General features: G+C 37.7%; 1 protein-coding gene across 1 annotated transcript; it reads left to right on the top strand.

Moving 5' to 3' along the window:
* The first annotated feature begins 2,563 nt into the window (after positions 1-2,563).
* On the top strand, positions 2,564-13,000 carry ABRA (actin binding Rho activating protein). The gene is made up of 2 exons (XM_026689865.2): positions 2,564-3,386; positions 10,507-13,000. Exons 1-2 carry the CDS (start codon positions 2,680-2,682, stop codon positions 10,967-10,969), a joined length of 1,170 nt encoding a protein of 389 aa, XP_026545650.2. The 5' UTR covers positions 2,564-2,679; the 3' UTR covers positions 10,970-13,000.
* Positions 13,001-13,792: the final 792 nt, after the last annotated feature.

The following is a 13,792-nucleotide window of genomic DNA, read 5'->3' as shown; positions in this document are numbered from 1 at the left end:
TTTTTGACATATATCAGTCTTTACATTGTTATATGAGCAAAATGTCATCAAACAGTATTAACATTTATATATATATACAGATATACAGATATACAGATATACAGATATACATATATATATATATATATATATATATATATATATATGTTTTCTGAGGTTCTCGGGTATTTGTATGTGGATCTTTGGTTATTCGGGTTTTCTCCCGCGTAAGATTGGAAGTATCTAGGCAACCTTTCGATGAAGTCTCATTCATCATCTTCAGGCTTCTGTCTTCAGCTCTGTGCTTCTCAGAGTGATGTGAGCTTGCAGCTGCTTCTTCCTTTTAACTGCTAGTGGGGGTGTGACTTGATTGGTTGGGGGCTTGGCTGTGTTCTGATTGGGTGGGGGTGTGTTCTCATTGGTTGGGGGTTTGGCTGTGTTCTGATTGGTTGGGGGTTGGCCATGTTCTGATTGGCTGGAGGTGTGTTCTGTTCAGGTGGGGGCTTGGTTGTGCTCAGGTTGGTCTTAGTTACTGGGGGATTTGAGCTGGTGAGCTGTGATCTTGCTGTTTGGCTTCGAGTTTGTGGTCGTGCTGCATCTTCATGGTGGGGGTCAGTTCGCTTCATGTATGGCTCAGGGGGGGTTGAAGTGGGTAGTGATGCAGCTGCAGTGCGGCTTCTGGTCTGTGGTCGTGTCTCATCTTCTGTGTGGGTGTGAGTCTGCTTTTTACGTGGAAGTGTGGTGGTGGCATCTTGTGTGGCCCTCGTGGGTGTGGGTCTGGTGTCATTCATCATGTTAGGTACTCGTCTGTTCATGAGGGCTGGTAAGCGGGAGGTGTCATCTCTTTTATTCATGATTGATTGACTGATTTTGACTATTTAAAGTATGAGTTAAGTTTACTGATTACTCCTTTTCTCCTTTCTAGGGTCAGTCTATAAACTAAATAAAATGAAGGACTTCAATACTGGTTACTTTTGTCCAATATAAAATTGGCATCTGATATGATTACAGGGAAGTTCTAGCACAGCCAGTGATTCATATGATCCATTTTAGCACTCTGTCTGTATCACTTACCAATGATTACCTTTCTCTTACAAAATCTCAAGCATGTAGAATGGAAAAAGTGAGAGATGTTCTTTCCTCTCTTACCAGACAAATATTAATCACAGGCAAACAACTTTTTTTATTGGCAATTACAACATAATAGCAAATGACTTGAGAAAATTGAAATGTAGGAATGCTACTGCCATTTTGTAATCACAGATCCTCTATTACTAATCTCAGTACTAGTTAATGCCTTATAGTTCTCTCAATTGCTGCAGATGCCAAATAGGTGCCATACAATAAATAACTGGCTTACCATAGAATTAAATTGGTCTTTTGAATTCCTCATGAACATTCACACAGCAACATGGAGTGGTTTCAAGGTTTCTCTATGGAAATTTTTTTTACCTAGCAACCAATAAATACAGGGGAATTTAGCAACGTAAGATTGTTTCAGGGTTTTTGCATGGAAAATCCCACCTTAGCTATCGATAAAGACAGAGGAAAAACAATTCCCCCCCACAATTGTTACCAGATTCTTAGTTAATCCTCCATGTGGCTGCTACATAAGAAAAGGGAAAAATAGAAATTAAGATTTCCTGTACTTGTAATACAACTTGAAATTAATGAAGGACCAAATTAGTTTTGATGAGTCTTTATGGTTCCAGAATCTGTTCTTGCAAAAACCCCTTTTGATACTTTTACTGAGTTCCTAGAAGCCACGCCTGGACAGAATGGGACAATTCGCTGTGTCCAACTCACCATGACCATCTCGCTGTGCCCAACTCACTGCGGCCAACTTACTACAGGACAACTCTCGTGGATAATTCCACGTGGGAGAACGTGCCACTGTTTCTTCAACATTATTTCCATTGACAAAAATAGAAATAATGTAGAAATAATGTTTATTGTATTGTTATCCTGCCTGGATTGTCCCATGGTGTGTTACCTCATGGTGAGCTGGCCACGGCGAGTTGGCTGTGGCAAGACAGCCGTAGTAAGATGGCTGCAGTGAGTTGTCCTTGATTTCTGGGTGGAATGGGGTTTCACAACTATAGGAAAAATAGTGAAAAAACACTTTGTTAATGCACTAATATGGTTTCTATCCTTTAATGAAGCACAGCCAATTGGAAGAGCTGCATCTGAGGGACCTTTTATGGTCTTAATAATCTGGCATTGTTACAAAGCCACAAAGTAGGTTAGTTAAAAATAAAAGCCTCTTGAATTGTAATTCCAAATGCTCTCATTTGCTTTTCTGGGAGTCAGCAAGGAGAAACTATCTAATTAGGCAAGGGCCATTTCTTTAGTAAGGCAAAGCATGAACATGTTCCACTGTCAAACTAAATGCAAAAGATGCCTCTGTTAATTTCCATCGCAGCTGCATCTGAGACATGAGAGAACTACATCACTCATATTTACCATATCAAGTGTACAACTGCTGTGGTGAAATACAAGCTGGGCCTTTAAAAAAAAGATCACTGGCAGAATAAGGTTACTCTTTCTATGTGAGAAATGTTTCACATACTTTCTAGCTTCATGCAGCCTAACCTTCTGTCTATTTAAATCTCCACAATTTTCCCCTGCTTGTTATTTGCTCCAAGACCATCAGAACTGGATTTTAACACAAGTAAACGTTGGGAAACCATAGACAAAGCCATGCCACCAGAAGAACACCAGTGTACCACACCTGCCAAGAGGGCCATCAAAAAAATCCGAATGACTAGCTTGGTTATCAGCTTGGCGAAAGGTTGGCAGCAGTGGGCAACTGAACACAACACCAAGCAAGCTCAGGAACCTACTGGATGGGTACCCAATGAAGACAAATCACCAAATGACCCAAAAGAGTGGACACCTCCAAAACATTCGCCAACTTTCAAGACAGATCAGTCAAAAACCGAGATACAGTTTCCCTCAGGACAGCAAGTGTCAAACAAAGATGGAGAACAAAATCCAAGTGAATCAACAGAAGCTCTGGAGAAATGTAATATTAGAAGTAAAGAAGTTACCAAAAGTGTAATAAGGTCACTCTCTGAAAGAAGTAGTGACATTGGTCTTCTCAGCAACAAATATGAACAAGATGAATTTGCAGAGACAGGAAAGATCATCAATGACCCTACAAATATTGATCAAATCCTTAGTAATAAAATGTCTCCTACAAGAAGGAGAAAGTGCTCTAATCTGGTATCAGAGATGACAAAGGGATGGAAACGTTTGGAACAAGAAGAACTACAGGACTGTCGCAGCAACAGCTTGGATACAGAAGATAGTGGCTATGGTGAAGACACAGAGGATGGATTAGACAGGGATCATAATATCCAAGAAATACAGAGTGTTGTGAGGATAAAACATCCCATGGCCTCACAGTAAGTAATTACTGTATTCTCCAAAATTGTCTTGTTATAAGAAAATGCTTTTGTGTAGCACGTTAGTGCTTTCTGAAGTCAGTACAACCACAGCAGTACTCCAATTTCCGTTGCTGAGACAGTTAAGTGAATTTTATTCCATTTTATGATGTCTCTTGTCACATTTGTTATGTGAATCATTGCAGCTGTTAGGTTGTAAACAGTTGTAAAGTGAACCTATCTTCCCCATTGACTTTGCTTGTCAGAAACTCGCAAAAAAAGATCACTTGAGTCCAGGTCACTACAACCATTTTAAATAGGAGCCAGTTGCCAAACATCTGAATTTTGATCATGGGAGCATGGGGATATTGCAATGGTCGTAACTGTGAAAAACAATCATAAGTTACTTTTTTTCAGTGCCATTGTAAGTTCTAACGGTCACTAAATGAATGGTTGTAAGTTGAGGATTTCCTGTATCAGTATGTGATCTTCAGATTCAGTGCCACCTCAGTCATATTTTGGAACACTAATGGAGGAAGTGATTGGAGGGGCTCTAAATGATGAGCCGACATGTATAAATAGGCCACGGAAGAGATGATGAGCTGTTTCTCCACAGCAGCAGCATTCAATTATCTCCAAGTAGCCATTTTCATCTGAAGTCAAACTGAAAATGTAGGAGCAGAAAGCGAAAATGGAAACATACAGGAAAAGGTGGCAAACTTTAAATATGAAAAATGCCTTATATTTTCCAAAACATTCAACAATCTAAAAGTTGTTTGTATTAATATTTAATTAGATCTATTTTTTTTAAAAAAAGAAAGAAAAACTGAGGAAGTTATATTTGGAATAGGATAGTTTCTGCAAAGAGACCATTTCATCCTTGTTTTAGAATGATGGCAGAAGAAAATGTTAGGTCCTTTAGGTAACATTCATTTTAGAGCTTCCGGCTGTTTTTATTTGCTAGCCCAAGTTTCCCAATGTGTATTGGTTTTGGACATATCTGCAGGGCAGAAGGCTGAGAGCTGGGACAGCCATATGGAGTCAAGGAACATATGGGCCAAGCAATCCTTCAACTGTTTAGTCCAATCAACTGTTGTTCATGTACAGGCAGTCCTTGACTTATATCCATTTGTTGAGTGAACATTTGCAGTTATAACGGAAAACTGAAAAAAGTGATGTACAACTGATTCTCACATTTATGACGGCTGCAACATCCAGTCATGTGTCTAAAATTGGACCAGTTGGAAACCAACATGTGCGCAGCATGCCAGGCTCGTGTGCTTGCAATTTCTGTGCTTCACAGTGAACTTCCGCCAAGCGAGAGTCAATGGGAGAAGTTGGATTTGCTTAATGACTGCATGATTCACTTAACAACTGCAGTGATTTCGGTGCAGTGGTCACCACGCTATAAAAAAGATGTTGAAACTCTAGAAAAAGTGCAGAGAAGAGCAACCAGGACAATTAGGGGACTGGAGACTAAAACATACGAAGAACGGTTACAGGAACTGGGCTTGGCTAGTCTAGTGAAGAGAAGGACCAGGGGAGTTGTCCCAATATTTGAGGGGCTGCCACAGGGAGGAAGGGATCAAACTATTTTCTAAAGCACCTGTAGGTCAGACAAAGAATAATGGATGAAAACTGAACAAGGAGAGATTTAACCTGGAAATAAGGAGAAACTTTCTGACAGTGAGAACAATCAACCAATGGAACAGCTTGCCCTTGGAAGTTGTGGGAGCGCCATCACTTGAGACTTTCAAGAGGTTGGACTGCCATTTGTTGGAAATGGTGTAGGGTCTCCTGCTTGGGCAGGAGGTGGGACTAGATGACGTACAAGGTCCCTTCCAACTCTGATTATCTGTTAAATCTGTTTATTTGCTTAAGTTTGGTTAAAAAAAAAAGGTTGCAAAATCGGCCCCAACTCACTTAACTACTGCCCTACTTAGCAACAAAATTCTGGTTCCAATTGTGGGCATAAGTTGAGGGGTGCCTTTATCAAAAAGAGAAATTCTATGTCATCAATAGCTAGTTATCTACTTACTCATGCCACAATATTCCCGACTTTTCGTGTTGGACTAAAAGAGTAACCCAACTTATTTTCTTGCACAGCTTACCAGCCTGGTGTACATGTGTATAATTGCATCCTATAGGGTCATTCCTGTGTGTTAAAAATGGTGCAGAACTATCAGAGCAACCAATGGTTTTCACACATCTCTAGGGCATCATGTCAATAACCATGGCCAATCTACTCACTCATTCAATCTATCTAGCAAATCTAGCGAACTATCAGGTGATGGTCAATCAAAAAAGCTTGAGGAATGTGAGGGTCTTATATATGTTAACTGGTGTTATATATGTTAACTAGTAAATAAGGAGAAAAATTATAGCAAGACAAAGGCAGTATTCTGCTGAGTTTGAGAGCAGTTTCTTTGGGAGCCCTGCCAGTTGAAAGTTCCCCCAAAGTCCAATGGCTTCATTGACAGTTCACAAATATTTCTAAACAGATGAGCATATATCAGTGCTAGCAACGGTTCATTCAAGGCAACATTAAACTGGTCCAGGTTAGCATGAATTACTCACTAAAAATAAAATGCAACAGTTGCAATGATGTAAGTAATCATTAGTCAGATCATATAAACCTTTCTAACCTTTTAATGAGGTCAAACCTTACTGGGGCTGTACATACATACATACATACATACATACATACATACATACATACATACATGTATATTTTTATATATGTCGATATATATATTGTTTGTCCACAGTTAATGAATTTATCTTATGCTCTTCTTGTCTTTTCTTGAACATAGTTCTTGTAAACCCACCTTTGAAATATTTTCCTCTGGAGATCCAAGTAGAAAAAGGGTGTCACGTTGCCATCACATGATGTTTCATGATTTTTTCCCTTCATGGGGCTGGGGTGGGCGTGGCCTGCATGTGACGCATCTGGCCTGCAGGCCGCCAGTTTGACACCCCTGAAATAGAAGTATGAAGGGGGAAAATAGCCTACACTCTGAACTTTAAGTGGCTGAGTTTGAAGACCTGTTTTGAGCCATTTTCTTACTGCTTTAAAACTGTTTTCTGCATAGACTTATGTTTTGAAATAGTTGTAGAATTCAAAAATAATATTTCAGTTATTAAACTTCCATAAAAGCTGTCTTTCATCTACCTGTTCTCAGACTATCTATTGTAAGCATCTAGGAAGTAGTTCTGAAGAAAGCAGGTGAATTAGCATATGAACTGTTACTTAAGTTTGTTTATTGAGTACCAGTAATTTTCTGACTCTCACTGGTCACCTTCTGTGGGTTGAACTATATTTAACCTGTAATTCTTGGAGTTACTTCCAAGTGGTTGGAAATGGCTTTGAGTTGCTTGGAAAGAAATGAGGGGTATTCATTTCTTCCTCCCCAGCTGTCTATGCCTGCTGGTCACTCCACTGCATTTGCCGCCCACCCAAAACAAACAGTTTGAAATATAATCTTTTCAGCTTTGAATGAAAGTGCTAATAACAAAGAACTTCTTTATTCTTGGATTGCTTGAGTATTGTTGTGGTTGTTTTTAATTTCTCTTGGTGTTTTTGAGCTTACTGTATAGTTGAAGGTGGTGGTGATGTCAGAGCTTGTGTGGTCTTCCAGTACACATTTCCATTGATCAAAAGCGCCCCCCCGTTGCCCAGATAGAAAAAGACCATTGAAACCGGTCTTTCTGTTGTTTGCCTGACATATTTAAAACATTTAAAATCATCCATGTCTGCAGGATGCATCTGCACCCATCCTGCCTCTTTTTTCCATGCAACCCCCATATGATACACATTTTAAAAAAATGGGGGGGGGGAGGGAGGCTTCAGTCAACCAGATTTTGACATTTGTAATAGATTGCTTGTTTTAATTTAATCAAGATTTAATTGAAGCATAGGAGCCAGGAAATTCAGACATCAGGCAGAGAATCAGTCGCGAATGGTAGGGCATTCTAAATATCCACTTACTATCCCACAATTAAATATCAGAAATCTACATTCCTCCCAGGAAAATTTCACAGGAGTCATTTTCTCCGTTTAAACCCCCCCCAAGCATATTCTGGATGGAGAAAGTTACTATGCATACACACACAACAAAGGTATATTCTGCATGGAGAAAGTTACTATGCACACACACACAAAACAAAAACACTAACTACATGCTATAGTATATCTGAATCCTTCTATTCAAATCAAATGCTTGTGGTTTCAGATAAGAAAGGCAAGAATTATAACAGTAAAGAATTGTTCTGGATAACAGAGTAGTGCTAATTTAGCCCACTATAAAGGCAACTAAAATGGAAAGCAGATGATAGTGTTTCACTTGAATGGATTCAAGTACTAATTGAAATTTTCTTTTTCTTTCTTTCTTTCTTTCTTTCTTTCTTTCTTTCTTTCTTTCTTTCTTTCTTTCTTTCTTTCTTTCTTTCTTTCTTTCTTTCTTTTTCTTTCTTTCTTTCTTTCTCTTTTTTTCTTTCTTCTTTCTTTCTTTCATTTCTTCCCTTCTTTCTCCTTCCTTCCTTCCCCTTTCTTTCTTCCCTTTTTTCTCCTTCCATCTTTCCTTTTTCTTCCCTTTCCCTCCCTTCCTTCCTTCTTTCCTCCCTCCCTCCCTCTTTTTTTTCTTCCTTCCTCTTCCTTTTTCCTTCCTTCTCTTTCTTTCTCCTTCTTTCTTTTCCTTCCTTCCTTCTCTCTCTCTTCCCTTTTTCACCTTTCTCACTGATACAATAACTAATAGCATAAAGGGATGAAAGATACGTCAGGGAGACTCACGTGAGACCCGCAGTCAGGATGAGGAGACTGGAGTCAGCTCTACCCCACCCAAACCTGTGCTCTTCATCTCTGCCTCCTACTATGCCATATTGATGGGGAAACAAACTTGGCTATTTTCAGAGAGATCAATATTTCTGTACTTACACCGGGGGCCAAGAAGCAATTTAAATGCCTTGGAAGCAGATTTCTCAAAGTTTCCAGAACAAAAGACATTTGTTTGCATGCCAAACTATCTAAAAGGGCTAATAAATTCACTTGTGATTTTTAGTGAGTGGACAACTGTCCTGGTTATTCATTCAATATATATTTAAAGTGTGTTGTTATTCTTGAAGATATAAGGAAGAAGTATAGGAACGACTAGTGTCCTGAACTGGGCTTATAAGTAAATTCCTGGTTAATTGTATTCTTTTGGAATTTGTTTGACAATTAGTTTCCAGGTAGGGTGGTGGGCACCAGCAAGATAAGGATATGGATCACTGTTTGCTTAAAGCTAATATTTTGTCCCCAATATTTGATCTGTCAACTCACGAAGCATTCCTGACCTATCAAAATCCTGACATGATCCCACAAATCTTCATGGACAAATGAAAGACAAGAAGGTGCAATAGCAATACATTCCAGTTTGCTGTTAAGTTTGGGGATGCCAACAGACAAGGAACAGCTTAGGCAGAGAATTCTGGATAAGATCAAATATAGAAGAACCCTAATTTAGTTAATCAGCTGAATAACTAAGCTACATGTGATTAGCCGCTTATACCGAAATATCATAGAACCTTCATACTACCCAACAATCCTAAGAAGTACATTCTGCAAAAGTAATAGATCGAGAATACAGTAGTATAAGTAGTCCATAAACACAACTACTGTTCACTTCTAATGAGAATCAGAGGATGGGAATCAAGAGAAGTAGGAGTTTCTTCTCTTGGCTAGAGGCCCTCTGAGAAGTAAGTTTCTTAAGACACAGACTGTGTTGAATAAGATCTAAGAATTCAAGCTTAATGCCCCTCCCCCCAAAATCTAAGAGTAAACAACAACAAAAGAATTGGCAGACATACGCAAGACTTTTTTTTCAGTGCTGCTTTGCTTACGAGCAAAGATTCATTTTTAGCCCCATGTTTGTTCGGGTTTTGGTTTCTGCTCCTGTAGCAGTGAACTCATTAAAATTAATATAACTTTTAAAGCACACACATCTTCTTTTAGGCACATGCTGAAGTTTAAAAAAAAAACAAAAAACCTAATAGTTTGCTTTCATAAATAGCAGTGTAAGCTCTAAGCCAATTTGTTTCCAATTATTTTAAGGAATTCATGATACTAATATCTCTTGTAGTTTGCCACCAGAAATTTTAGTTTGCCATCTTCTTTGAAGACTTCCAGCAGGATAGTCAGAGAAGTGAAGGGACTCTATGCACACCCAAGCATTTCTAGGGAGAGACTTTGAAGGTGATGTGCTACGCTTTCCAAAAGAGGTGTTTTAATGCTTAAAAGAGCTCTTTCTCCTTCTAGATAGCTCAAAAAGAATATAGTGGAATTAGAGAAGATCTAGAGCAGGGGTGTCCAACCTTGGCAACTTTAAGACTTGTGGACTTCAACTCCCAGAATTCCTCAGCCAGCTTTGGGAGTTGAAGTCCACAAGTCTTAAAGTTGCCAAGGTTGGACACCCCTGATCTAGAGGAAGACAACTAAGATGATCAAAGTCTGGAACAGTTTCCATATGAGAAATATGACATTTGGGCCTTTAAAAGAAAACAACCCATGCATGGTATAAAATTATGCATAGAGTGAATAAGGTGGACAAAAAGAAACTGAGGTCACCCAATGATATTGAATCCTGGAAGAATCAGGAAAAGTAAAAGGATTTTTTAATATAAAATTAAAAGGGGTAAACTAGAATTCACTACCATGAAATGTGGTGATGGCTACCAGCATGTCTTCAAAAAAGAATTGACCAGTTTATGGAGATGATGGGAATCAATTCCTACCTGATGGCTGTGGAACTCCTTGTGAAGGCATCTGCTGCGAGACTAGTGGGCTTCCTTGTGCATTTGGTTGGCCACTGTGAGAACAGCCTGCTGGACTAGATTTCCTTCAGTTCTTTCAGCAAATCATGCCGTGCAGATGTAATTAATGAGAGTGGTGTTATTTTCCCTTATATACATTAAAATTAATGGGTCTAATCCAACATAGCAGCTTTTATTTTCAGGTAAGACTCAGCAAAGGAAATAAAGTGATTTAGAATTAGTGATAACATGCCACCTAGTGGTTTGTGGTCTAAATCAGATTAATGAACTCCACCAAAACATTTCACGAAAGCCTCGTCTTATTCAGCAGCTATCTTTTTTTCTTTTTCTGTAGCAAAAACAAAAATCTCAAGTTGCCGAAGAATTACAGTCCTGTCTACAATCTAAAGGGGCGATGGGAAGAATGGGCTGATGAACATGTGACTGTACAGAAACTCAACCCTTTCAGCGAGGAGTTTGACTATGAGCTCGCTATGGCCACCCGTCTGCGTAAAGGAGATGAGGGCTATGGCCATCCTAAAGAAGGCACAAAGACAGCAGAACGGGCCAAGAGAGCAGAGGGCCACATCCACCGGGAGATGAGAGACATGTGTTTCATCATCAGAACAATGGCTCAGTCACGACATGATGGCAAGATCCAAGTCACTTTTGGAGATCTCTTTGACAGATACGTTCACATTTCAGATAAAGTGGTTGGAATACTCTTGAGGGCCAGAAAACATGGAATGCTAGACTTTGAGGGAGAAATGTTGTGGCAAGGCCGGGATGATGCCGTTCTAATAACTTTGTTAGAATAAGGTCTTTTTTCCTCATAGGATAAGCCAAAGGATATCCTTATACTCGGAATGTTTTATCAAAAGGTTTATCAGAAAGATTGATAGACGTCAAAGCTTTCATCAGTACTCAGAACTTATCTATTAATATTTAACAATAGCATCTCCATATTATTCCACCTCTATGTTACTGTTTATTAAATACATAGTTTGTTCTGCCAGTACCAGTAGTATCTGATTTAACTATGTTTGTTAAGATTTCTATAGTATATAAAGAATGAAAATGATATAGAAGATGGCCCACCTTATGGATCAGATGTTTATTAGACACTTGGGCATTTTTCAGAGATCTGGTTAGCACTGGGAGCATGAGGCAATCCAGACTGTTGATGTTGTTGCTCCCTCTTTTAAGTTCATCAATCCCAGTTCACTTTTTGTTTATAGAGGACCTCCAGCAGATAAAATGACAGATAAAATGTTTAAAGCACCCATGGAGAAATATAAAAAGAATGAACGCAACCCAACCACCAATATACAAGTCCAAGTTCAGCCCTACTTTGCCTCCCAGGAAAAATGAGGAAATTTTCATACTTTTCCTATTTTGCACTGATGGATTGTTAAGTCAGTGGCCTTGTTTAGGGTAGTGAATTCCTTTTGGGGAAATTTGTGAAATTAACAAACTCCACAGTTCTTGTGACCATTTTGGATAGCACCTTGCCAACTGTTGCTTAGATACTGCCAGCCTTACATTAAAGGCTACATTAAGTGATTTTATTTAATGTTAGACCCCAACATTTCAGAAATTTATTTTGACAATATAAGCTCATTAATTCTGCTTTAAAATGCGGTGAGGTTCATGGACATGTAATGCTACAACAATACTTTATAATAAATCTGACTGCCATTACTTACAAGATGTGTAAAATAGCTTTCAGATAAGGAGATAGCAATCTTTTTGAGTTAGTGGGGACAATGGATGATTTCCAAACTTCTTGTGGGTGTTCAGAGATTGCCTATTCTCAAAATGGCTGCCATGGGAATATACCCACATATAATCAATTTACCACATTTCTTACCATCTTTAGCACCTGCTCAAACAGAATATATATTACCTCTTTAATGATCAGCACTTTTTTTCTGAACAAGATACTGAGTTACAATTGTCTGCCATTTTTATCTACTAAGATAGCTTAATTATCATGATGCTGGAAGATACCATTTTGCATTACAATATGCCTTCTCTTTTTTAAAAAATAATTGAAAAATGTAAAACGTTACTAGTTGAATGAAACAGAACCTGGCAGATATTAAACCAAGTATCCTTGGGAGCCAACTGGGCCCCCCAGTGTTAGATGAACCACATTGCTTTCTTAATGCTATCAGCTGTTGAAAAGAATTACATTTTGATATGGTATATTGTCTTTCAAAGTGAAAGATCCTGCATCTTCTTATAGAAGAAAAATATATGATTTTGTGTCAAGATGATGGTAAATTTATTCTAAAAGTTGATATGGAGATATCAGTATATGTGCATGCATGTATATATAGCTTTTGAATGTGTTTTCAGTCAAGTATCAAAAATATGATTCTTGCAAGAAATCATGTGCAAAAATCTTAAGTGCTGTGAAATATTAATAGCATTATAAAGGAAGTTTGTAATAAGCAAATAACATTTTACATTTAATCAATGAAGTTTCCTGCATCCATAGACTGAGAATAAAAGCTTGATTTACCTTACCAATTAGATAAAATAATTAAGTTTGAAAAAATGTAATTTAAAGAAACGTTGCTTTCCCAGGACAAGGATATTATTTTCAGGTTTTTATGTCTGCTAATTATTTTTCAAGATTATGAAAGTTTACTGAGCAGTTTATACCATTGATTAGTTTAAATTAAGCTGTAGATACTAAATGTTTCTGTCAAATATAGGAATGTGATCCATTTCAAAATCTTATTTATATTAACAAGAAGTGAAATGCACTGCAAATTCAGTTGATACAATGGGATGAATGAAAAAGATTTAAATAAATTTAATGACTTTTTTGAGATGGAAAAGATTGGGTTTTTTTTTTAATGCCAGGGCAATAACCTATTATTTCTTCTGAATATTTCCTGAGGCTTAAGGATTGTAATTCTATTTTATAGCTTCTAATTCTATTTTATAGCTTTGATTTTTCTTATTGGAAGGAAGGAGATATGGATAAAGTTGGGACAAAAATTATGGGCTGCCTTCCCTGACAAATGGCAGTCTGTATTGTATATTGAAATTTCTATATAGCTGTAATGAACATTTTAGCAGCAACTCCCACACCATATGTCAAAGTGTATTACCAATTAATAAACAGTTCTGTAACAATATTTAAAAACATCCAATTCCTTATCAGAAATTTTTAGCAGGATCATAGAATGGAATCTGCTTCAACACTACAAGTATTTTGGCTATGATTCAATACTTTCAACCTGAGTGTTAATTACAAAATGGTTGTGTCTAAATAAAGCCCAACTCAAGTTTAATTACATGAATTTATATTTATTTGCTTTATATCACTATTATCTTATAGTTTTAAATCCATCACAGGATTGTTTAGTTAGTGAACCCACAAAGACAATAATACTGCCGTGGAAGACCAAAAGGGGGGGAAAGCTATTTTAATTTATTTACATTTCCTTTTGTCTGTAAACATTGAATCTACATATACTCTACTAATAGGAGGAAAGAGCTATACATTGAGACAGAAAACAATGCTGTGTATTTTGTTTTAGCAATATAAAGCATGAGCATATTATAGGATAAAATATTCTCTTTTCCATTACCACAGCAGTAAGCATTCCCCAGATAATTCTGAA

This window comes from Notechis scutatus, chromosome 3 (genome assembly GCF_049901735.1).
Source record: "Notechis scutatus isolate UNSWTSFEM ecotype Mainland chromosome 3, rNotScu1.2, whole genome shotgun sequence".
Lineage (NCBI taxonomy): Eukaryota > Metazoa > Chordata > Lepidosauria > Squamata > Elapidae > Notechis > Notechis scutatus.
The sequence above is the reverse complement of the archived record's forward strand: the minus strand, read 5'-3'. Positions and strand labels throughout refer to the sequence as shown.

Coding starts and splice junctions, on each gene's coding strand:
- ABRA (XM_026689865.2), top strand. CDS start 2,680: ATGCCACCAGAAGAACACCAGTGTACCACACCTGCCAAGAGGGCCATC. Junction 3,387..10,506: donor AAACATCCCATGGCCTCACA/GTAAGTAATTAC, acceptor CTTTTTCTGTAG/CAAAAACAAAAATCTCAAGT.